Source organism: Falco biarmicus, chromosome 2 (genome assembly GCF_023638135.1).
Source record: "Falco biarmicus isolate bFalBia1 chromosome 2, bFalBia1.pri, whole genome shotgun sequence".
NCBI lineage: Eukaryota > Metazoa > Chordata > Aves > Falconiformes > Falconidae > Falco > Falco biarmicus.
In genome coordinates, this window is record NC_079289.1 from 75,420,388 (window position 1) to 75,445,991 (window position 25,604).

The 25,604-nt window shown below is 44.0% G+C and overlaps 2 protein-coding genes across 9 annotated transcripts; both read right to left on the reverse strand.

Moving 5' to 3' along the window:
* Positions 1 to 865: 865 nt before the first annotated feature.
* Positions 866 to 20,608, reverse strand: TMEM50B (transmembrane protein 50B). Of its 4 annotated transcripts, none has more exons than XR_008820012.1 (8): positions 15,785 to 15,939; positions 8,159 to 8,334; positions 7,492 to 7,604; positions 6,348 to 6,415; positions 5,201 to 5,293; positions 4,937 to 4,994; positions 2,707 to 2,798; positions 866 to 2,546 (listed from the first exon to the last, which is right to left on the reverse strand). XR_008820012.1 is itself a non-coding variant. In XM_056327281.1 (8 exons), the coding sequence occupies exons 3-8, from the start codon at positions 8,255 to 8,257 to the stop codon at positions 2,501 to 2,503; spliced, it is 477 nt and encodes a 158-aa protein (XP_056183256.1). In that variant the 5' UTR covers positions 8,258 to 8,334; positions 17,653 to 17,764; positions 18,909 to 20,608; the 3' UTR covers positions 866 to 2,500. The 4 variants fall into 4 exon arrangements, 3 of the variants coding, with proteins under 3 accessions (XP_056183256.1, XP_056183255.1, XP_056183257.1); XM_056327281.1 differs by lacking the exons at positions 2,707 to 2,798; positions 15,785 to 15,939 and adding exons at positions 17,653 to 17,764; positions 18,909 to 20,608; XM_056327280.1 differs by lacking the exon at positions 2,707 to 2,798.
* Positions 20,609 to 20,763: 155 nt separating this feature from the next.
* DNAJC28 (DnaJ heat shock protein family (Hsp40) member C28) lies at positions 20,764 to 24,479 on the reverse strand. Of its 5 annotated transcripts, none has more exons than XM_056327276.1 (3): positions 24,364 to 24,479; positions 23,103 to 23,206; positions 20,764 to 22,616 (listed from the first exon to the last, which is right to left on the reverse strand). In XM_056327276.1, the coding sequence occupies exon 3, from the start codon at positions 22,561 to 22,563 to the stop codon at positions 21,445 to 21,447; it is 1,119 nt and encodes a 372-aa protein (XP_056183251.1). In that variant the 5' UTR covers positions 22,564 to 22,616; positions 23,103 to 23,206; positions 24,364 to 24,479; the 3' UTR covers positions 20,764 to 21,444. The 5 variants fall into 5 exon arrangements, with proteins under 5 accessions (XP_056183251.1, XP_056183249.1, XP_056183253.1 ...); XM_056327274.1 differs by lacking the exon at positions 24,364 to 24,479 and adding an exon at positions 23,853 to 24,330; XM_056327278.1 differs by lacking the exon at positions 23,103 to 23,206 and having other exon boundaries at positions 24,364 to 24,465.
* Positions 24,480 to 25,604: the final 1,125 nt, after the last annotated feature.

The following is a 25,604-nucleotide window of genomic DNA, read 5'->3' on the forward strand; positions in this document are numbered from 1 at the left end:
TTACAGAAGGAACAACCTAGCTGCATAACAGAGGGTGTAAATGAGAAGACAGTTGAGACTCCTCCTGTGAGTATTTAGCAATACAACTTCCTGAACAAGCCTTACACAAGACTTCTGTTAGAGATAGTTGTTAACTAAATATTTTTTACACAAATAGGCCAAAGTTAAAAACCTTTTGTTGGGGATAATTCAAGGGTTATTTTCACAACTGCCAGTTGTAGCAGGCCAAGGCATTACCTAAAATGAGCCATCCCTATCCACTCTGGCCTGTGCTGGAACTACCCGTGGTGTAGAAGCAGACCTTGGGCTATTCTGAATGGAGCCTGCCTGGTTCTTGCACTAAGCCCATTTTCAGCCTCAGCTAGCAGAAAAGACACACAGAATCATAGAATGGTTGGGGTTGGATGGGACCTCTGGAGATCTAGTCCACCTAATGGTACAGCTAGAGGCAGCTGCACAGGATCACATCCCGGTGGGCTTTGAGTATCTCCAGAAGCAATACTTGCATATATACATGTTCAAAGCTGTTTCTTTTCTCCCCTTGGCAGCTTTAGAGAGAGCACTACCATTCCGGTTCTCTAAAACCAGAAGGGATGGCTAAAAAATACTTGGAAGAAAGCAAACTTCTGGTAGAAAATACAGGTAACCTCAGAAAGAAGCTCTTGCCCTGCTCTTAAGAAAACTCTTTTCTTAACCGGGAACTTGAGTTAAAGCACACTGTTAAGAGTCAAACCCTCAGCTTATGCTGTTCACGTGTCAGGTACAAGATACTGTAAATGGTATGAGTTACAGGCCATGCTTGTTTCTCACTTAGTAAAAAAGCCAACAAATGTTCCCAATCTCCTAAGCAAGAAATCAACCAGTCTGAAAACAAAAACCTTGCTTTTACTTAATAGCTGGTGTAAGGCTTGCTGAAAGTCAGTACTACCGGCCTGTTACAGAGAGTACTGCTGTACAATTACCTTGTGAAATTCATTAATTTGAGAACATAAAAGTTTATTGCAGTTTTCTGAAATTACAGCCAAGACAACTTATGTACAAAGCTATGATCAACACCAGTGAATATATTGTAACTCACTGCAGGATGGCAAAATCAGGATAAAGTTAGTCTAGCCAGTAGCACAATTTCAGCTGCAGTATTTGCTTCATATTCTGTCCACTGGAGAGATTCCCACAAGGGAGCAATTAGATGACTAACAGTATATGGTAATCATGCACAGAAGTTACATTCTGCAGTTTAATACTATTTGGTCAGCAATCTTGATACATGGAAAGTTATAAAAGCTTTTAAACACAAAGTAGATTCAAATGCTTTAAAAACCACATAGAACTCCTAAATCAACAGCAAGATGAATATACAAGATCAGTCCAAAGCTATAAAACATCGCTATTCTTCCTTTCTGTATACTCCAGCTAGAAGAAACTGGATTTCAATAATGGAAGCATTCCCATAAAGTGCCCATGAAATTTAGGAGATAAATACATTTTTAACTGGGGCAAATGGCAGTCCTAAAACTGGCAATTATTTCAAGGTAAGTTTGTGAGCAATAAATACATCTACTATATCCCCACTTGAAATGCTCGCCTTTTAAATAGAAAAGATAATAGGTAGCAGGATAACTGCTCATTTGTCCGCAAAAAGCTTCCCCTGAAGAAAATTATGCTAGCATAATTTTAAAGATAGTAGTCTGACTCATTTATTCTTTATATTCCTTAAGTATGACTGGCATCAGTTTGTTGGGTTTTTTAGTCTAGTATCAGTAAATACATTAAATACTAATTGGTATCTATTACGCTCAACAGCATGAAATTAATTCTAAGAACTGTGGTGCTGCCAAATGTAATTTGTGCTAGCAATGAGAAGTCAAGAACGGTTTGATTTGCCATGCAGAACCTGCTTAATATAGGGCCTTGTTAAAAATTCATAACCTTTTACAAAAAATAGCTACTTTGTATTTTTCTGAACAGTTATACAAAATTCTTAAAAGCAGCTCTTACCTCGGCACACAACAGAATCTGCCCTCATTAAATACAGGTTTAGCTGCGTCACTTCCACGCGCTGACTACTCCTTCAGGTTCCACAGGCAGCCCTTGCTGCCAGCCCTTGCAATACTGGCTCTAGCTCACCTAAGCATAAAATTAATAACCCCTTTTACAGGGCATGGGCTTTATCCTGCTTGTTCACTAACAGTTCCACTGAAGTCTCTGACACATGGGAAGGTTTGGAAGATCAGGTCCTGGGAGCTGACGGAAACCCACATGTTAGAAGATATACCTGAAGATTTCAGAAAGAAAGCCCGACATTCCCTTTTTAAGATATATACAGTTGTATGTACATATTCACAAATCCATCCTGTGAAAAGAGGGAGCTTATTACAGAACCTGTAATTTCTCAGTTCATACAGTTTAGAAAGCAAAACAAGAACAAATAAATGTAAATATTTCTACATACATAGTACGACATAGCAACTATGGAATAGACAACACTATACGTGATCTCTCATCCCCATAACTCTTCTGTTCTTCCAAACTTGTAGATCAGAGTACTACAGAGGAAAAAAAAAATTTAACAAATCAGACCATACATAAGATGGAAAAGGTAATTTTAATAGTATACTTATAATCATCTACTACGTACACTGCAAATCAACAGCACCCCAGTAACCTTAACTTTTATACAAGTCATTATCTGGGGTTTGTACTTACATTTCATTTACGATGCAGTGCTAAACCTATGAGATCCAGCTGAAGCAACTGCTCAAAAAGCAACCATTCTCACAGTAAAAGCATCTGCCCTTCTGAAGGAAAAAATTCCAGTATCTAAAAGATTCTAGGACCAATACACAGTTACAGAGCAGCAAGCCTCATCCAGGCATCTGACAATCAGCTGAACATAACTCATCATGCTAGGATGGAATCTAAGCACTTACATTTTTATGAGCAAATCAAAAAGAATATTGATCCTGTGGTGGATAAGTGAGATCCAGATTGCAATTTGATTTCCAAAACTCCTTTTATAAAGTTGGATGCAATTATATATTGTCACAAATTAAAAAAATGTTATGGGAACAAAACCAAGCATGATTTCCTTATTGCTCCCCATGTTTTTTTTTTCTTACAGCCAACAAACAGGCAGTAAAGAAGGACACAGTCATACTAAATCTTAACAGAATGAAAAGGGAGGGAAATGAGAAACACTGACACTGAGAACAATAACAAGCAATAAGTAAAACAAGCTAGTCACCTGGGCGATTAACTAGAGAAAAGAACTACTAATACAGCATGTTAAACTAAGTTAAAAAAACTGGTGGTGTAACAACCAGGGCTGACGCACAAGTCCTGGAGGGGACACATGGTTCAGGGAATACAGACATTAGGGAACACCACCGATGGAAGAGAACCAGATTCAATCAAAACAAAAGTTTTGGATAAGGACATTGCTGATTGACCCAGGTTTGGTCTAAGGAAAGGAGTCTGTGGCAATAGATGGACTTAGCAAACGTTACTGCCTAAAGTGCAAAGCGAGATACAAAAAAAAAAAAAAAAAAAAAAAAAAAAAAGGCTTTTTTTGTTTTAATAAAAAGGTTGTCATTTCTCTCATAGTGCATACCTAGAAAACAAGTTTTAGAAGACAAAAACCTGAAATAAATCTACATATGCAGTACAATAGAAAACAAGGAAAGACACTTTCAGAAACAGAAAGCAGCTTCGTAAGTTCGACTACTGAAATAAGACTAAAGATTTCAGGCATGGTGAAACTATTCTCAAGTCAGCCTTCCTCAGTATCCCATTTCAATCAGGTACAAAAGAGCAGAAGAGATTTAGGAACTGCTATTTTCTGCAAGAACATAACTCCAAACAGGGAAGCACAGTGGAGCCAGTCAATCTAGGTCACTAGCAGAGAATTTGATATGGTCCTAGAAGGAAAATTGCTAGCTCAGTAATTTAAGTGGGGAAGAACTTGCAAAAGAGGAGGTTATGTGAACTTTTTCAGTGACTGATCTGGGAACTTACACTATTTGATGCTTTCATTGTCTTTTATTAATTAAATTTATGGATTGCAGAATGCATTATACATATAAAAAGAGTCATTACAGAACAGGTATGTTCAAAGTGTCATACGATATACTTAATGAAATTAACCTACATAAAAGAAATTGATTTAAGTGTAATATTACAAAATGTACCATCATGCTCTTAGAAAAAATAAATTATCCCTCTTAATAACTGAGAGCTCATCCAGTAGAAACAAATCTAGGTGTATCAATTATCAGATAACTGAGCCATTGGTATGAAACAGTCAGGAAAAGGGCAATAGGATCTCCTGCCTAGTGCTGTTAGGACATATGCCAAAGTATTTGTAATACAGGGATGAAAGCATTATTGTCATTATCCAAAGACATTGACAGTATCTCACCCAGAACACTGTCTATATTCTTGGTCATCCACACTCTAGAGCTGTAAATTCAGTGAGATCAGAAAGAGCTGGACTAACAGGAGCACAAGGGGGACTGAAGAGCCTTTCCTGGGCTGAGAAGGGGCAAATAAAACATTGTTTCTAAGCACTGGAGCAAAGGGAGTAGTAAAAAGTAGCAGAGTGGGGAAAAAAAAAAAAGAAAAGCGTTTTTAAGAAACAGTTTCATCAGTCAAGGCATTGAATATCACCTCAGTTCTCTGGACAATGTCAGTTTACTCAGCGACCTAAGGGGTCCCTTTGACTTACATGCCACCATCCTCAAATAAAGGCTAGGGGGGGTAATAAAGTGTAATACGAAGGGTCCTGCACTGACAGCAGCAAACTCCGTGCTGTGGAAGGTCCAAGCCTGGAGTCAGCCTCCAGCTTTCAGAACTTCTTTTCCAGGAGTATCAATGTGCATGGAAGCAGGTAGGTCATATACCCCCCTTGGAAGGAGGGAAATTTGCTGAGACAACTTACCTGAAAAATATCAATGCATTTTGGAAAAACACTGCTAATCCAGGGTAAACATTAGTGTCTGCAAAGTAAGTAACAAAGGAAATATTAAGTTCTTTTGTATTGGAAGGTGTATTTAAAACACTATTCATACTATCATTCTCTGCCTACAAAACTAGATGGTACAGCTCTGCCAAGAACAGACCACACATTTCCGTTCTACTGGGGTTTCTGCCTTTTGGCTGACAGCAAAAGCACTTTTCTATATGTGAAAATAAATGAACTTACTCTGTGTAACGTACGCTCCAAAAAGAATCCACATTGAAGCAATAAGTGAACCGAACATCAACATAAAGCCAATGAAGAGCCAGATACGAGCACCTGCAGGAAATATTAAAACCTCTGAGAACGATGTAGACTGTTATCCATGAGGACAGATGATCCAAGCTATGACTCTATTATGATACAATATGTTATCTTGCTGAAGGCACAAAGGGAAAGGGTTAAATCCTTGTATCATGGACAAGATAACCCAAATTTGCCTTCTCTAGTAAAGCACATAGTAGCTTGGATTCCCCTTATTTTAGAGAACAGATACAACTACCATAAATTTCCCCTTATCTGTAGGGAATGCTTATAGTATTATTTAACACAACTTGGAGTGGCTAATGATGAGGTACTTTGCCAAAACTATAGTGTTTCTGAGCTAAAGATGGCATTTCAATAGGTTACATAAAGCAAATACTTCCTGTGTTTACTTCAGAAAGATATATTCAGACGGGCAACATCTACCATAGCTACTAGATATTGTCTGCTGAAAAAGGAAGATGACACTCAAAAATAATCAACCTGCTCACTCATGGGAAAGGAATAATACTTCTATGCAAAGATTCTCTCGAGCTGACTTGTGAATGACACACAGAAAAGCCTCATACGCTAGTTCAAAACTCAGTAAATCCTACCAGATTTCCAGCATTCTACAAATCACATGAACACAGATGCTGGCATCTGCATGAGAAACAGTAAAGGAATTATGAATGAAAGCAGAGAGAGGACAGCAGGTCCACAGACACCAAACAGTAGGTGACATACAATGGAAACTGAATGCTTGTGATACCTTCTAAAAGAAGACATTCTTAAGGGATGTCTGCTCCATAGCCTACCACAAGGCAGAAATAAATTTCTGCCAACAGCTATGGGGGATTCGCAGAAGAAAGCTTAGGTATTCAAGATATACAGATGTCGAGTTTTTCTAAGTTCATCTCTTAGACAATACTTATCTCCAAGTGTTAATTTTGTAAAGAAATTACCTTCACAGAAGTTCTCTCCTACTCCTTAACTTACGATTATGATTTGTTTAACTACCACTTGGAAAAAACCACCCAGCACCAAAATAATCATTCATTCAACTCAGCCTGATTTTTAGTTAGTTTACCTGTTCTTCCTAAACATCCGTCACTGTAGCTGTCTCCTCTCACCTGTGCATTTGATACAGCATTTATCCTAGGAACAAAAAAATGTGTATACACTTCAGATTATTAGAAAATAAATTTGAAGTTATAAGTAAACAGCTAGCTTTTTTTAAGATGCAACAAATTCTGGGAAAATTATTTGGCATTCTGTCTAGTAACATGTTATTACATGTCCCTTAATGGAAGGATTTAAACTGGATTTCAAGCAAATCCCATATTTTTTCGTAAGTTTTACTTCAATTTTTACATTAACAGACCTGTAAAACAAAAGAATTGCCCTTTGTAGTGACTGAAATATTCCTGGTCACTTTCTGGCTGTTTAAGTTTTTAAAATATCTAAAGCCACTTCACAGGAATAATAATAGCCATCAACACTGTGCTCTCATGATTATGATACAAGTTGCTTTCCTTCACAATGAACACCCTAAGTATTCAAGTGAGGGACAATGTATTTTCTTAAAAAGAGTTACACTGCTGAGGAAATAAAATCAGAAACTTTCAGACACCAAGTGTCAAGAAGGTTTCATGTATTTAAATGCATCCTTTTTTCTCACCAATGTTGTACAATTCAATAAAAAATATTACTTCTTCAAGCCTGCCATATTTACATCTTTGTAACAATAGCTAGAATACTACCACCTCTCTTATTTGAAGAGGTCTTGGGCCAGAGACAGCTGTAAAAATTATTTTAAAAGCAGGGAAAATGTTTTATATTGAGGTAAGTAACTGGGCAACATTACATTAATTTTCATCTAGGAATCTAACTACTTATTATAGAAAGCCACTTGCATAAAAGAGGGTCTGCTTTATGTTCAGCCAAAGTACATAGGAAAAGAAATTTACCCTAAACAGATGGGGGGGGGGGGGGGGGGGGGGGCAGGAAGCAGAACAACGAATCAATGAATGAACAGACCACAATCAGAAACAAAGGTCACAGGTAAAAGGTAAAAAGGGCTTTCATTGCCATGCAAAAAAGTACAAGAAGATTATTTATAAGTAATTTATAACAAAGTTATTCAAAGTTTTATCATATATCATATTGTCTAGTAAAAACTGTGTTTAACAGCTCATGTTTGTTTTATAAGAACTCCCTTTGTATACACTTACATGAAAAAAGCTAGTGTTGAAAACACCCCACAGGTATGGAACGCATGGTTCATTTGTTCTGGCTTAGGGTAAACTACTGCAGCATCTATCATTATCCACCAACCTGTGAAAAACTAGAAATAAAATAGACCATTATTATGAGGCTGGAAGGGTACAGAGACAAAAAGTGGCAAATGTTCATGCAAACCATTTGTTTAATTGTCTTTTAACAATTACAAACTATTCTAGAAAGTCATTAGCTTTAAGTCAGACTCTAAATCTGTTTGATATGCAAGCTCTGCATAAACCTTAACAATGTTTTCAGAGGAGCACTTGAAAATCAGTCACATTTTCTATTCAAATTAAGTATCAATGTATGGTTAAATTCTCTGTACAGCTTTAAGAACAAGAATCCAGGGTCTAAACACATGAGATTCATCCACTACGAAAATCAATCTTTTATAAAGAAGAGATAGCAGAAATGGTACGTCATTATCAGAGAAAATGCAAAGTTATGTGACTCTTAAAAGAGCTGTCTAATAATTACACTTTACAAAATTTTTTTAAGAAATATACTGGATTGAACTGCAGTTAGGAGTGAAACTTCACAAAATCTGAAACAAAAATGTAACTGTGGTACTTCCAAATTTTTCAACACACTCATGATTTACCTTGTCTTAAAACTTACCAATACACCTGCAACGATTGAAGCGATGGCATTTCTTCTTTCACTCCAGTCAATACACTCACATTCTGGCCACCTGAAGTTGTCTAGGAATCCTGCCATTTCCTCAGAGATTAGACTGCTCTTCTGGTTTTGTACTTGCACATTAATTTTCCCATTAACAACTGTGCCCTAAATACCTGAAACACAGCCAAAGTTGCACTTAATACACAGCAGCAAAATCTTGAGATGCTTGACAACTCTCATGAGGAATTTTTACCATGTGGGGTTGTGGGTTTTTTTTACAGAATGAAGTATTCCATTTACTCTATGGATTCTATATTGAGCTATATTTTAAAAAACAACCAACCTTGCAAACAGAATTACAAAATAAAATCATCACACAAGTCAAAAACCTATGTATTACATATAAATCATCATATCTGAGACAAAAGAAATTAAATAGAATATATTGTTTGTTCAACTGTATGAAACACAAAAATAAAAGCAAGCAAAAACCAGGAGCAAAATAAGTTTCATCTTCAAACCGTAATGCTCTCTCTGGCATTAGCAGTTAGAAAAAGTAAGATACATACAACGGGGCTTCATATATAGACCAGAACTTGGGTCTTTCAGTCAGGCCATGGAATCTTGCATAAGATACCTGTATTTCCAGTCTCCAAATAAGATCGATAAAATAGTGCCTTTCTAACACAGGGGAAAAGGGATCAGCTCAGTGAATCAACTAATGACAAGGGTAAAGAATGTCCTGCTTCACAAAGAGAGGATCACACAGAACTTTAAATACATGAAGGGGAACGCAAGGTTAATTAGTATTACAAAGTGACTACTGAAACAACACAGTTCTCCATCAGTTTGGTGAGCGAGTAGCTACAAAGGGTTCTGCACTACACTACATCTATTCTCACACTGTAAGAGGATTAGCACATATAGTTTGAGCGTCAGAAGTTAGAACGTTTACTCGTCTTCTGTCCAGCAGTGACTCACAGCCATCCTTAATGCTGTTCTGTCCTGTTTCAGTATTGTCAGCTTCCGTATTTTCCCAACCTGCCATAAATAATTTCCAGATATTTGCTAAAGGCTAACAACAGCCAAATGTCCTTTACAATTGTATTACAGAACAGGATGATGCAGAACATTTTTCTGGTTAATAACAGTAATTAGCAGTCTACGCTAAGAAGTTAAATGATAATAAATAAATAATAAATAGAGTTTGCCTACACTACAAACACAGGCCATCTCCTATGAATAAGATAAGAAAGTTTGCCCTCCTGAATCTAGTTCCAGAAATCCATCCCTATTTATGATACCTTAAAGCATTAAAATCAATGCCTCAATTCCAAAAGTATTTTACTTTTTTATAGTATCTGGGCCCAACCATATAGTTATTTTCCTAGATTATACTTCTACCTAGCAATTTCCAGATCCCTATTTTTTCTGCAACCTTCGCACAAAACTGCTGTGCAGAACTGTCTCAGATTTACAACTGCTCCAACAGCCCTTCCTTCTTTTCCACTTTTAAAATGGTTCCATCTGTACTTTTATCTGTTCCTCTTCAAACCGTGAATGTGTCTCTTCCTCATCCTGCAGCAATGCCCCCCTTCCCGTCCCAGCTCCTTGCCCACCTGCACTGGAACACAGCTCGTGGTTCCCACTGCTGCAGCTACTACAGGCTAGAGGGTTCTCACCCTGTGGGGCGGCTGGCCGCAGGTAGGAGTAAGCTAACACACTGCACTACTCCTCCTCCCCACTGAACACGATGGTGGTTACGTCAAATCTACAAAAGTTACGACTTTGCCTGCAAATACAGTTTCAGTCATTTTTTGAATGACTGAAGGCGTGTTTCTTCATAGCTATATTTTCCTTCAGATCTTTTTCCCCATAACGGACCATCTAAATAATATTAACATCTCTAAATAAAATCGCCTCCTTCAAACTTAAAAGTACAACTGCAATTCAGAGAGGAGGTCAAGCAAAGCCACAGGAAAAAAGTTATTTCAAATATGGCAACAACAACAATAGAAATTATTTTTCACCCTCTACTTGGATGCCATCCAGAGGTGCCTCAACAGGCTGGAGAAATGTGCCCACAGGAACCTCATGAAGTTCAGCAAGGGGAAGTGCCAGCTCTCGCACCCAGGAACAACCCCACCCACCAGAATGTGCTGGGGCCACCCAGCTGGAAAGCGCTTGGCAGAAAAGGACCTGGGGGTCCTGGTGGGCACCAAGTTGAGTGTGAGCCAGCAATGTGCCCTCGTAGCAAAGAGGGTGAACGGTAGCCTGGGCTGCATCAGGAGTGCTGCCAGCAGGTTGAAGGAGGCGATTCTTCCCCTTTACTCAGTGCTCCTGTGGCCAGGCCTGCAGTAGTGTGTCCAGTTCTGGGCTCCCCAGTAAAGAGAGGCATGGACACACTGCAGAGAGCCCAGTGAAGGGCCACAAAGATGGTGGACTGTAGCATCCATCCTGTGAGGAAGGACCGCGAGAGCTGGGGCTGTTTAGCCTGGAGAAGAGAAGGCTCAGGGGGATCTTATCAATGGATATAAACACCTGGAGGGAGGGTGCAAAGAGGATGCAGCCTGGCTCTTATCAGTGGTGCCCAGTCGGACCTGAGGCAATGGGCCCAAAGCGAAACACCGGAGGCTGGTTCCCTCTGAACATCAGGAAACACTTTTCTACAGTGGGGCTGTCCAGGGGGGCTGTGAAGCCTCCATCCCTGGAGATACTCAAAAGCCATCTGGACATGGCCCTGCTCAACTGGCTGTGGGTGGCCCTGCCTGAGCAGGGGGGAGTGGACCAGGTGCCCTCCAAAGGTGCCTTCCAACCTCAACCAGTCTGTGAAAATTAAGAAACAGCCTGTTAAATCCTTGGATGACTTAATGAAAGAAATCTTCTTACTTCTACAAAATTGCTCTAGTTCAAAAGGCTGAAACAAAATGAAAAAAATCATTCCCTTCTATGGCTTAAAGGGTATATATAGTTTGTTTTGTCAGCTAGTATAATTAAACCAACTTCCAATACAATGCTGACTAGCGCTTATTCCAGCAAAACTCTTTCAACTTCACAAAGTCAGTAATGATAAACATTATGGATGCCATACACTGCACAAAACCCTGTCTTAATAATTAAGTGTTTTTTAAACATTAGGTGACAAACCAGAGGCATTTCACTTACAACAGAAACTTGAGACAAAGCCTCTCCCAATACTTTACTGGATATCAAATGGAGTTTTCACAGCTGCATTAGTGACAAATGAGTGAAGCTAGGGAGACCGGAAGGCTGATTTTTACTTTTTTTTTTAATACCTTCTAAGATACAGAGCAGCCTTCTGCCAAAGCATATTATTTTACCAGAAATTGTATTTTTGGTGCTTAATACAGGCTCACAAACCTGCACTTTGTTTTAACCTTATCTTTGTGTTCAGAAGAGAAGCACCCATAATGAATATGTGAATAGGTGGCAGTCTTTCTACAGCAAGAACCAGTGACTGACAACACAATTCTCCTGTTTCACTGGAATAAATGACAAACATGAAGAAACAAGGTGCAGAGAATTTGCAGCAGAACACAGACAAGAAGGCTAGAATTATTTCTACATGTGCCTAATGGCAGAAACTAGCTTCGATTTCACAAAGAAAGCTTGGTGATAGAGCTGACATGCAAGAACACAATCAGCAGTAAAAGGAAACGGAGGTGCTGATGTGGCTGCCCTTTTCTAAGACAATCTAAACATTAATCAATGCCATTCAGAATTCTGGAAAGGAGTCTTTCTTAGAGGTATTTCAAGAGAGCCCCACTTAACACTAGAAATAATTAAAGATATCTCTCACCACTGGCATAGCTCCATGTGTACAGGACACATGACTAAAAAGCAGTGATACACCGTTTCTCCCAGCATTACTGAACGTGCCTATGTTCTGTGACCAACATGCAGATACTCCTCTTTCTATGAGAGGACAATGCCAACTGTGATCAAACACACACCTGATCGAGGGCTCCCACACGTAGAGGGCACGACAAATAAGGGCCATGCGGTTTCCAAAAAAAAAAAGGATGACAAGAAGCAGACTGCAGGATGCCGGAACAATTCATCCAGCCTGAAGTTCAACCAACTACTTTCCCGTGCTCTCATTTAAAAAGTAGGCACAGTGCCCATCAGACTTACTGGAAGGATGTACAGAGCCAACCCAAACGCAACAGGTTGGCCATCCTCTCACAAGCTGCTAAATAAACAGTTAGCTACTATACAGTATTGGTATTAATATGCTAGAGGGAAGGGCTGCCATCCAGAGGGACCTTGACAAGCTTGAGGTGTGGGCGCATGCAAACAACATGAAGTTCAACAAAAGTACAAGGTCCTGCACCTGGCTTGGGACAAACCTCAATATCAATACAGACTTTGGGACAAATGGAACGAGAGCAGCCCTGTGGAAAAAAGGATGCGAGCCTGCAATTCACACTTGCAGTCCAGAAAGCCAACTGTGTCCCGGGCTGCATAAAAAGAAGCAAGTCAAGGGAGGTGATTCTCCTGCTCTGCTCTTGCTAGACCCCCCCTGAAGTGCTGCATCCAGCTCTGGGGTCCCCAGCACAAGACAGACACGGACCTGTTAGAGTGGGTCCAAAGAAGGGCCACAAAAATGGGGGCCTCCCATTTGGGAAGGCTGGAACACCTCTCCTATGAAGACGGGCTGAGAGAGTTGGGGTTGTTCAGCCCGGAGAAGTTCTAGGGAGACCTTTATTGTGGCCTTTCACTATATAAAAGGGGCTATCCTGGGTTCAGCTGGGATTGTTACGTTTTTTTTACGGCTGATACAATGCTGGGTTTTGGATTTAGTATGAGAATAATGTTGATAACATGCTGATGTTTTAGTTGTTGCTAGGTAATGTTTATATTAAGTCAGGGACTTTTCTAAAAGCCTGCCAGAAAGGTGGCTAGAGGGGCACAAGAAGCTGGGAGGGAGCAGAGCCAGGACAGCTGACTCGAACTAGCCAAAGGACTACTCCACACCGCAGAACATCACACTCAGTGTATAAACTGGGGGGAGCTGGCCAGGGCCTGCCGACCGCTGCTGTGGGACTGGCTGGGCATCCGGCAGTGGGTGGTAAGCAACTGTATTGAGCATCACTTGGGTTTTTTCCCTTTTGGATTTTATTTCTCACTCTCTTTCTTTTCATTACAACTGTTATTTTTATATTTTAATTATTAAATTGTTCTTATCTTAACCCACAGGTTTTACCTTTTTCCCAACTCCCCTCCTCATCCTTTGGGGGAGGGGTTGGTACTTAGTTGCAGGCTGGGGTTAAGCCACAACAGGGGCTTACAAGAAAGTTCGAGAAACACTTTTTACCAGGGCATGTAGTGCCAGGACAAGAGACAACAGTTTCAAACTGAAATGGGTAGGTTTAGATTGGGTGTGAGGAACACATTTTTTACAAGGGTGGCAAGACACTGGCACAGGTTGCCCAGAGGAGCTGTGGATGCCCCATCCCTGGCAGTGTCCAAGGCCAGGCTGGATGGGGCTTGGAGCAGCCTGGTCTGGTGGCAGGTGTCCCTGCCCACGGCAGGGGGCTTGGACTAGATAATCTCTGAACATCCCTTCCAACCCAAATCATTCTGTGACTCTATGATAACATTCCATATATATGCAGTTCTCAACATGCCTAGCAAAGGAGGAAGAAAATAATAAGCTGTATTTCAACTGTGAAAGACCAGTGACATTGTGAATCTGAGTATCCACCGAGATCACAAGAGCTGGGCTAAAGTTTATCCTGGTATGGACACCTACCTAGGTTTTAGCCCAATTGTATCCTATTAGCCAGAAGATTCTGATGCTTTCAGCTGGACTTTCTTATCTGAGTAAATGTACAACACTCACTCTCTTGGTTTAAACTTTTACATCCACATACTTCACAGCAAGGAAACAGGTAAAACTCCTTGCATTAGCTGTCCTTCAACGCCCTTCCTACAATCTATCTCCTCCCCTTTTCCAAGGGCAGACAGGTTCTCCCACTGTTCTCAGGAAACATTTATCACTCACGTCCAATAAACAGAAACACAAGAACGCTTGCAAGAACAAACCGGAGGCTGGAGACAGTTACACTTACTGTAAAAATAATACTTGGTAGGCGCTAGCACTCAGGTTAAAACAACTAGGATATTATTCAGACAGGTGAAATGAAAACCCAAGAATCGGAGATCAAAATTTTCATCAGAAAATCAGTTTCTCCCTCCCCAAATGAATTGATTTCACTTGAACAAAATATTAAGAGCAGTTACAAAAAAATACAAAAAGAATCCGCCAAAAGGAATCTGTCTTAAGCTGTGCTAGGGCCCTAGAATACCATCAGGTTAGCAAAGAATGGAACCTCCTCTTTTCAAAGAAGAAAGTAAAAGATAGACACGAAGAGGAGAAATTTAAAGTCAAGAAGAAAACCCTATTTTCCTCAAACAAGACAACAACTTCCACAAGCAACTGATCAGAATATGCTTGAAGTCACATACTTTCCCCATATGCGTATACTATGAAAAGACACTCGGCACGCTCACTGTAAGTGGCTTACCTGAACATTTCTACTAAGCCCACTGGATTTTTTAAAGGGGGATCTTCAGACACTCACTCATTTCAGTAATTACATGCAGTTTCACTTTCAGTTTCCCCCACACCACAGCACTATGATGTATCTGTAGTCTAGTTCAAGTATTACAGAAAGACAGAAGGAAAGAAAGGAACTTTTCAAATGAGCTTATACAAAAACAAGGCTGCGTGGCAAAATTACTCAAGAGGTAACCACTTCGCACAGATCAGCCCCAGAGCAGCGTGACTGCCGCCTGCAGCAGGTATTCTGTGAGTGCGACTGAAGTTTGAGGACTTGAGAGAGGAATAAACCGACTCGGTCCTGCAGTTACCCACAGGCCCGCCCGCGCCCCTCACCGCGCTGCGTGCACCGGTGCCGCGCGCACGGGCTCAGGCCGTGACGGGGCACTATGAGGCAGCACCCCAGAGCCGCAGCCCCGACAGCGACTGTTCTACCGAGGGCAGCATCGCTTGGGAAAAAATAAGTTAATGTTTTTGTTGTTGCTTTTAACTTCCCCCGCGGACCGCCAGCTCCCCGCGCGGTCCCACCGCTCCCGGGTGCGCGGCCGATGGCAGCGGCCCTGCAGAGGGGAGGGACGGGCCCTGCCGCCCCCCGGAGAGGCCCTGACCGCCCGCGGCGGGGCGGCGCTACGGCTCTAGCTCACGGCTCCGGCGGAGGGGCAGGGGGCGGCCGCCCCCGCCCCGAGCCCGCGGCGCGCAGACCCCTTCGCTGCCCGCGACCGGCACCGAGCGCTGCGCAGGGGCGCCGGGCCGGACCGACGGCGCCGCCCCGGGCTGGGGCGCAGGCGGAGGGAAGGGCCGCCTCTCCTCGCGGCGGGGCGGGCGGCGGCGGGTCCCGCGCTCCGGGCGAGGCGGCACCGGGACGCGCGAGGGCCCCTGGCCGGGGCAGGCTGGCGGGCGCGCGCCGCCGCAGGCTCGGACAGGGGCGTCCCGCGGGCCCTCCCGCCCGCCGCCGCGGCCGCCCCCGGCTCCGGCGCGCGCAGCCCCCCCGCCCCTCGCCCCCAGCGACGCGGCAGGAACGCGGCGCCCGCACGTACCCCCCGTCCAGGGCGAGAGCCTTCCGCCGGCGGCGCGCGGGCGTGGGAGGGGGGCTGAGAGACCCGCGAGCGACGCGGCCGCCCGCCAATCGGCAGCGAGGGCCGCGCGTCACCGGAGGCTGGGTGAGGACGGGGCGCCGCGGTTGGCCGACGCGGCGGGGCACGTCAGACACCGGAGCGGAGACGGGAGGCGGGGTCGGCGCAAGACCCGCCCCCCGCCCGGGGAGCGCCCCGCCCAGCCCGCGGGTGCGGGTGCCACCCCCCGGAGCGCCGCGGGCCGTCTCACGGTGCGGCACGGCGCGCTAACCTTGCCGCTGCTCATCCGTATGGGAGCGTACGCACTTCGCCGCCGGACGCTGTTAGGCCTTAGCCCCGTGCCTGCCGTGATAAACCCAAACAATAACGTTAACGGACCCCGCGTCCCTCCCGCAGCCCCCGGGAAGAAGCGGCTCCATCGCCGCTTTCCGCCTTCCCGAGCCGCCTCCCGCCCGGCGCCGGCAGCAGCGGCCCCGCCGCCGTTCCCCGGAGCCCGCAAGCGAGCAGGACCCGGGGCCGAGCCCGTGGGGAGCCCTGACCGGCGCTGCTCACCCCGGATCTCTCCGCACCCGCCGCGGCCGGGGAGAGCCGAGGGGCTATCTACCCGTTTCAGCCGCCCGACGGCCGTGAGCTGACGTCTGCCGGCACCGCGGCGCTGAACGTGCCCGAGCCGTGCTAACCCACCCCAGGCTTTAGACTCTGGGTAAATTCCCTTCACGCTTCCCACAGACGGGATCGGTTCTTTTTGCCTGGCTTTCCGGCCCATTGCTTTCCAAAGCATTGGAAAGGCCACACCAGCACCAGAGGTGCCTTAAGAAAGATCTTGTAAAGCACACACAGCTGCCCATTATAAAAGATTCGATGTCAAGATACCAAGGGAAAATGCTGCAACTGAATTAATTTAAGTATTGAAGTTAGGAAAGTGATTAGTCTTGAAAATTCACGCTGTGGTAAGATAAAAAAGTACAGAATCAATCTGAAAAGTGTGAAGTAGAAATTAAAGAGTACGACAAGGATAAACAAAAGAAAAAAAGAGGAAGGCATTTTAAGGATATTGCTCACGAGCAAGGAAGAGCAATATGGGGCACTACGAAGAGGAGCCCGGGGAGCAAGGCCTACTGATGCTACCAAATGGCAACAATATTAAGTTTCTTGTGAAAAGGCAGTTAAGCTGTCACCCCATGAAATCCCACTAAAAGGTAAAAGCTGTACTCAAAGCCTCTCCTCCTTTTTGCCTTCAGTTACATGTGCTCACTGTGTTCCACCAGCGCTGGAGCTAAGCCACAGTCTTCCTTCGAAGCAGCTCATCCTTTCTCACTTTATCCAGCCCAGAGAAGAGGCTCTCTCCTGCACACAGCATCAATGGGAACAGTTGTTTCTTACTCATGATGCTCAGAACCATACCATGAAGAAAAAACTTTGTAACAAAACTCTTGCCTTGCTGTTCACTGAGAAGGATCACAGCCATTTTTTTCTTTTTCTTTTTTTTTTTTTTTTTTTTTTGTTATTCACACATGCCTACTCTCCAGCCTCTATACCTGTTAAAGTATGTGCCACCATCTTCTCACTCTCATCTGGAAGCATTACGTGCAGTTTACTTTCCCCCTAATCTCTTCTCCTTTCCAGGTCCTTCCTATCACCCCTCCCACCCCCAGTGCATGCACACACACGTTTCTGTTTTCCCAACAGCTGATCTCAGCTGTGGAAAGGTAAACTGTGTGATTGCCACATCCAGGGAAACACAACTGGTAGGGAAATAACTGCAAGGGAGACACCACACATCCCCTTCTCCCTCATGAAGGGAGTTTCTCCCACTAAGAACAAAGATTTACCGTTTGTCTTTGTCTCTTACAGCATGCCCTGCTCTTGCTTCTCGTGACTTTTATTTCTTCTCCTCAGAGCCTTCTCTGAAACTCTAGGTGCATCCTGAGAGGCATTCTTGCTCTGAAACAGAAGGATATTCAGCAGGCCTCAACACTTACAGCATACATCGAAACTCTTTAGTTTATAGGACAGCCTGAGACATTATTTCAGACAGCCTACAGCTATAGGTCTTTTCCTTTAATTGGAAAGCACTAACATGTATAATTGTAGAGCTTGCTAATAGTGCTTGAAAGAGCCATCAGATTGTTGGGCAAGAAACAGATTCCTCACCCTGAGAAAACCTGATACCTCACTTAATATATCCTAATAATGCATATAAATAATATTTTGCCTTTGTATTCAGATGTCATCTAGATAAGCTGTATGGTAATTAGACAAACACATAGGGAGTTCTGGGAATAAGCAACATGTATTTGTATCTGGAATCAGCAGTGATTTTATCCTTTTGAGGTCAGTAATAAGATAACAGTTATAAAATTCAAATTAACAGTCTAGTGTCAGACAGAAAAATGACTTCTGAAGGTCATTCTCTCCTGGGTTTTTCCAATTTGTATGCAAGAACTTGGTATTACTTTTTCTAGGACTAATGACTAAATTCTGCTCTTAAGATTTTGTGAGCTCAGTGCAACAAAAAAAATAGACCAGCACTGCAAAAATATACTCCTCCACACACCTGGGGAAAATAAAAATTTAGATAATTTTTTTCATCATCATTGCCGTAAGTGCTGAAGTAGATTTTTGTGCCTGGCAATTTTTCATGACAACAATGTAAGGCTGACTTAAAGTGCTGAGAGTCAGGTCACATCTGCTCTATTTAAAACCAAGTCGTTTTAAAAGGAACATAAAATTCACTCAGTATGTTGACTCATCCATTATGGCAATTTAAATATTTAAACTGCTGATACTTATCTTCATTGTGAGCCAAAGTGGGTGCCATTAAAGCTGGACTTACTGCAAGCTGGTTTCTACTTACTCTTGTACAATGAATTCAGTTTGCAATTAGCTCTTTTTAAATCTGTCACTGGATTAGTTTAAACAGCAATTCAGATCCAATTCCTATAGATCATAATGAGAATCAAAATCTGATCTTTTTAAGAGTACTGTGTCAAAACACTTCCATAAAAGTATGTTGAATTTACAGTTTCCGTTAAGAGCAAGAATGCATAGGTAAGTTATTGAAATGAACAAACATTCATACACATACCTGCTAAAATGAGTGAGGAGCTCATGAAGTCAAAGATTTCTGTTATCCCCTGGTCTAACACCACCATCTCAATGAGTCGTATCTGTACCACAAAGGAGAGAAGGAAAGGACAGCAATCTGAACTCTTACCAAGCCCCCAGAAACAGAGGGCTGCCGTGTAACCTGATTGCTCTCTCCCAGCATTTAGAATGAGGCTACTGATACGGCAGATCAAGGCCACATGCACATTTTGTTCCCACTTGACCACTGTGTAACACTTCTCTCCTAATACGCAAGACAGACATTATTTCTCACCATCTTTGCAAACTTGGGAGAGCCACTGAAGAGTACATTAATTACTGGCTGGCACAACCGATGCACGCTCCTAGTGTACCCCTGCCTCCCAACAGAATCTCAGCGGAAAGGAACGAATAGCCACGATCTAACCCTTTCAGCTAGCGCCAGGGCACAGCACAGCACAAGCTTCCCAGTGGCATGACCTGGGGGCAACAGATCCATCGTCACATAATGCCCTTCTTCTTACTTCTGCCACCTTCATTCTTACAAAAAGGTATGTTAAAGGAAGCCGAGATTAGCCCTATGTCCTAAAACACGAAAAAAATCTTGCCATTATTATTTATTTGCTGTAACATAAAGGTTTGAAAGACCTATAGTGTTTACCAACAAATAAACTATATTCAGTTATATTACTAGATTATATAATACCCTCTGACAAATGATGGTTCAATTAATTCATTCTACCAACAAATATAAATAATGTTCTGCCTGCATGTTAAGGACTCATCTAGATGAGCAAGAGCACAAAGACCAAGAGGAGCACATGCAGCATTATCCACCCAAAAGCGAACACATTAAGCCAGACTGCCAGCACTGGGGCATCTGCCAAAGGATGGTTGTGATCATCATCATCATCATCATCTAGCTTTCATTTCTGAAACTCTGAGAGTGTAAATTCCCCCTCCGTTGCATACCAGAGCCTGTGGTTAGACTGGCAGGGCACAGCACAACTCCTGCATGGGTGGAGACAGTGACAGGCTGAGTCACAGAGGCATGAGTGAGGAAGGGGCCCACACAGATACTGATATATCCAGTGACACCTTTTCAAAGGCAGAGTCCTCCAGGAAAACCAGATGGTGTGGGGAGCAGAGAGGTTACTAAAGATAAATAAATCTTTGGCATCATGGAGATTTTCCCACCCTCCAAGCCACTGCCCAGAAACTTTAATAGTACAGCAATATTTCACAGTAGGTGCTTTGATGCCAGTATCCTAAAATACTTAAATGGTGCGATTACTTTTGAAAATGAATATTCCCTTCTCTTGACTCCAACTAGAGTAGGGTACAGTTTTGGCCACTCTTACTTATTTGCTCAGATGCTTTCTGAAACCTCCCTCAGTGTCAAAAGCCAGGTCCAAAAATGGACTTCTGCAGGATGCACAGTCCAAGCCCAGACATCCAGAACCCTCCCTTCATTCCCATTTAATTTAACCTTGAAGAGACGAATGTACTTTAAAAAAAATGCATGAAACCTGCCAACAATTTATGAACTAGCTGTAAGCATTTAAATAAGAAAGGATAAAGGTCGAACAGGGCACAGCAAGACTTTTTCCTCCATTTTGTCCTTAATGTTTTTGTTATGCCTCAGTTTCACCTTTTGAAACTGTGAGAGTGATTATGCGAAAGTGAAGCATTACTTTTGATTTAAGCAGAAGTAAAATGAGATGCAAGAGGATAACCAATTTGTTGCTGTTGTGGTTTAACCCCAGCCAGCGACTGAGCCCCACACAGCTGCTCACACTCCCTCCACAATGGGATGGGGAGAGAATCGAAAGGGTAAAAGTGAGAAAACTTGTGGGTTGAGATAAAGATGATTTAATAGGTAAAGCAAAAGCCGCGCACGCAAGAAAAGCAAAACAAGGAATTAATTCACCGCTTCCCATCAGTAGGCAGGTGTTCAGCCATGTCCAGGAAAACTGGGCTTCATCATGTGTAACTGTTACTTGGGCAGACAAAATGTTATAACTCTGCACATCCCCCTCTTCCTTCTTCTTCCCCCAGTTTTATATGCTGAGCATGACATCATACGGCATGGAACATCCCTTTGGTCAGCTGGGGTCAGCTCTTCCAGTTGTGTCTCCTCCCAACTTCTTGTGTACCCGCAGCCCACTTGCTGGTGGCGTAGTGTGAGAAGCTGAAAAGACCTTGGCTCTGTGTAAGCACTGCTCAGCAGTAACGAAAATATCCCTGTGTTATGAACACTGTTTCCAGCACAAATCCAAAACACAGTCCCACACTAGCTACTATGATGAAATTTATCTCTACCCCAGTCAAAATCAGCACAGTTTCTTAACAATATTCACAAACAAATTGATTAAGGACATGCAAATGCACATCAAACAACCCAATTCCTTTTAGCTGGTGTAACAGTGGAAAGCTCAATTTTACATTTTCAGTGTACATGAAAATTCTCCAGTGCTACAAGTTTCATTAATAAAGTGCATTCAAAATCTTGACAAGACAGATGAATTTGTATTATCTTATTTCAGTGTAAGGTTTAACCACTTCAATAGAGAAGACTTCCACCCAAACCTTTTAACATTTTCTGCTTCATTTTCCTTTGTGTCTGAATTAGAAGCCTCTCTGTTTTCCATCAAAGCTTCGTAAGTCTTTTGTGCTCGAACAATTTCTTTGTCTGCACTGAAGTGCACCATTTGTCTGCTCAGAATAGGAACAACTAAGTTGAAGTTGTCAATTCTTTTGTTTAATTTCTTGATATCTTCTATAAATTGCTCACAAATACGATTCCATTGCTTTTGCCTATATGGTGTCATTGGCCCTCCAAGCTTACACCTAGACGCCACTATACTCTTCCTTAACCGCTCGATAGTTTCCCGTATTTCTTTCTGCATCAGGATCCACTCTGGCTGGTATCCATTGTCTATCAGAATCCTGTTCAAATTGTGAGTCATAGGGTCGATATGTGGACAGTCTGAAAATTTCTGCAAAGGTTTTCCTTTGCCGCTGAGGTTGTCAAAGTCTCCTTTCGCCATCGATTCCTGGATGAGGTCCTCAACCAACCGTTCAACTGCCTGAGTTATTTTCACCTTTTTGCTCTGCTTCACATCTTTGGCTTTCATTAGGTCAGTCACAGTATACTGGCTTTCAAGTCTCTGCTTCCGGTACTCCAACACTTGCTCAGTAGCACGGTCTACTCGAAATTGCATGTATTGCTTTTCTCTTTGGCTTGGTGTTCCCAAACCCACACCTTCAAAACTCAAGTAGTGTCTATGCTGTGGTGCTTTTAATTTGAATGGATCTTCCTCCTCTTCATTGTTCTCCTTTGATTTCTTTCTGGTTGCCACATCACTGAGCACGACTCTGTATGCTTGTTCTACTTTCATAAATGCTTCGGAATCAGCCGTGGCAGAACCACTGTCTGGATGGTATTTTTTGGCAAGACTTCGATAAGAGTTTCTGATATCGTCAAGGGAACATCCTTCCTCAAGCTCAAGAATTTTGTAAGAGTCCTTGATGTTGCTTTTAGGTTTGTAACCTGACAACATTCTGGTGCAACAAACGTAGGGAAACGGCTTCAGGTTTCTTGGAATCATTGCTTGGCATACCATTAAGTGATGCCCTATGTTGTTAGTCAGCATGACAGAAAGCCACTTTATGTTTCTTCAGATGCAGCTACATTATAAACAATGACCTATAAACACATTTTTATAAAATTGTTAAATATGCTTTTTAAAAGAACTTAAATGATTTGTTTGATCTTTAACTTGTTATTTAAAGAAACCCCTACAAAATTTCAGAACAGTATGCAATGTTCTTTTCTTTTAGAGATTGATATTGAAATCGGCATTTCTTATTAATTTCTATTGAAGTATTACAATATGAATTAAAATTAATTCACAATATACTTTTCTCCTGGTATAGCAACAGTAGCATAGCTTTGTTCTGCACTGCAGAATTCCCGAAAGGCCAAAGCTTTACTGCCTTTCTGCAAACTCCATGCAACGTAATACTTTCTAGACGATTCTGTGATTGTGTGTTGAGTGGTAACTGCTGAAACAAACCTCTCCCTTTTCCTCTATACACTTACATTCAGTCATCAACTGAATTTTCTATTTACATACATCCTTGCCTCAAGATCTACTCCCTGGTACATTCTCAAAGGATTTCATTACAGTACCCTTTTGGTGTTACAGATTCATTTGGATTAACTCTTGTATCCCAGCAGGGCGATCACATCCTAGTGGCCAATCTCCTTCATTTGTGCCAGGTAAGGTTATAAATCTGGAATTCAGAACAAATTAACAGCAGACAGTATATCATCCTGTCAGGAATACCAGTGCTTCTGAATTACTTTGGGAAACAGCAGAAGGAACACCTTTAGCAAACTACGACATAAGTAAGTCTTCATGTAAAATCAAAAGTAGAAAAATGCTATAGAAACTGCACACACAATTTACGCATCAGCCAATCTCTTTTTATTAATGAAAATCCTAAGACTAACACCGCGTACACGGTGCTAAGGAGTCTCATAGATTCACCAGTGACTGAAATATATCCTTTGCTGGCTTCCTTTCCAAACAAAAAACTAGGCTAAACCAAGCTTAAGGAATCAAGAGTGTTTTTACGTTCCACGTGTAACAAACTGTCCTTCTGCCCTAACCCATCTGAAAAGGGAGGGGAAAGGAGCTGTACTTTGGCCCGAATGGATCAATCCTGCATGTTTTCAATTGATTTTGATCCAGGTAACATATTAAATCATCAGCTTGTAGTTATTATAATGTACCTGAGTAGTTATTATAAATGGACCTGATTAACATGTTAAAGCTTCTCATGTATGATATATAGCGATTTCTTTCCTTCTAGGCAGTTGGCAAGGATGCTTACTTAGTTCCGCGTGGCCATAAAAATCCACGTAACTAGTACTTACATGGAAAAGATCAACGGATGCACTTAATCACTTTTGAAATTCCATGCACTGATCAGAAGCGCAGACTTTCGCACAACTGTAGCCTCGATTTCAATATATTTGTGCTTAAAAACCGTACCAAGCTGTACGTATAGCACCCACCCCCCCCGCACCGAAGGGTGCCGGCTGCCGGGGGACTGGTATTCCCCCGCCGTTGGAGTCCAGCTCCCCGCGGCGGGGCTGGGGGAGGGGTGCCAAACCCGAGCCCCCCGCAAGGCCGAGGAGGGCGGCGGCCCCGCACGCCTTGCCCCGGCCCGCCGCGGGGCCCAGCAGGCCGGCCCGGGCCGCCCCCTCCCGCGGGCTGCGGGGACAAGGCCGCGCTCGGCGCAGGCGGGCGAGCAGAGCCGCTGGCGGCACGCCGGGCCCCCGGGCCCCCTCCCCTCCCCGGGCGGTTACGGAGGGCGGGGGAGGCTCCCGCAGCGCGACGCGCGCTCCTCCTCCCCGAGCCCCCTGCCCCACACCGCCGCCTCACCTGGTCCCGCCGCCCGCCCTCCCCTTCCCTTCCCCCGCCCACGCAGCGGCGCGGGCCCGGGGGCGCGGCGGGCGCCGGCCGAGGGGCAGGGGGCCGGGAGCGGCGGAAGAGGCGGGGCGGCCGCCTGCACCCTTCGCTCAAGGACGGGCGCGCTGCCCCTGCGGCGGGGGGGTGGTCCGCGCCGCTCGCCGCCAGGGGGCGCCCGAGGCCCGCCGTGACCGCGGGGGGGCCGGGGCGGCGGGGCGGGCCGGCGCGCGGCTCGGTGGCGTGTGACGTGGCGCCGGGGCGGTGGCTCAGCGCCCCCCGGCCGTGCGGGAGGCGCAGCTGTCCCCATCCCCCCTTCGAACGGATGCGCGCCCGCGTCGCCCGTACTGGCTTGTTCGCCCCCGTCCGGGTGGATTCCGCCCCAGCGGGCGCGAGCCCCGCTGCCTGCCGGCGCCCCGCCCCCACCAAGGCCTCGTGCGCGCGCTCGTCGCTGCCCCCGCCGCGGTTCTCGGGGCGCCGCCGTGCCGGGGGCAGGGTGAGCTGCGAGTGCCCGAGCTCACCCAAACAGCAGTGCCAGACCTGCGGTGGCCCGGAACTCCTGTCCTCGGCCCCGTTGCTGCGGGGGGCTGGCGCCTGGTGGGTTTCCTGCGGCCGCGGGGCTGTCGGGGAACGGCAGCTTCGGCCGCAGGATCCCCAAGCCCTGGAACCGTTCTGGTCCTCAGCCTGGAGCGGAGGGCCCAGGTGCATGACTAAAGGCCCAGCAAGTGAAACAACAGTTTGTTTCCTCCCCAAACACCAGTGTGCATTATTAAAAACCACCCAACCAACCCAGCCCTTGTGTTTTCTATATGGTACTTGGTGTGACGGGGCATGCTGCGCACCCAGCCAGTGGCACGGTGGCACTGATGCCTGAAAGGCAGCAACAGCCACACTGAGCAACCTGCTTTGGTTTACAGCTTCCAGTATTATATTCTGACTGCTTGTCCTGTAACGGCTTTGGGGGTATGCTATCTTCGCGAATAAACAACACTAAAATACATCGTTTCACAGAGATTTTCTCTTCTATTCACTAGGCGATGGTTTTCTGCGTTTATTTTTTTATTTCAGACTTGCTTTCTGTAAAAGTCAGCTTTTGGTATTGAAAGTTACCATGTATATTGTCTTTCTCTACTGCGTGTTCACTTCATCACCTAAGGAAAAGAAAAAAAAAGAGGTTAAATAATTGCAATACAAATTGACCTGCTGGAATGAATGCA

Coding starts and splice junctions, on each gene's coding strand:
- DNAJC28 (XM_056327276.1), bottom strand. CDS start 22,563: ATGCTGACTAACAACATAGGGCATCACTTAATGGTATGCCAAGCAATG.
- TMEM50B (XM_056327281.1), bottom strand. CDS start 8,257: ATGGCAGGATTCCTAGACAACTTCAGGTGGCCAGAATGTGAGTGTATT. Junction 5,294..6,347: donor CGGATGTTTAGGAAGAACAG/GTAAACTAACTA, acceptor TATTTCCTGCAG/GTGCTCGTATCTGGCTCTTC. Junction 4,995..5,200: donor TGGAGCGTACGTTACACAGA/GTAAGTTCATTT, acceptor CTTACTTTGCAG/ACACTAATGTTTACCCTGGA.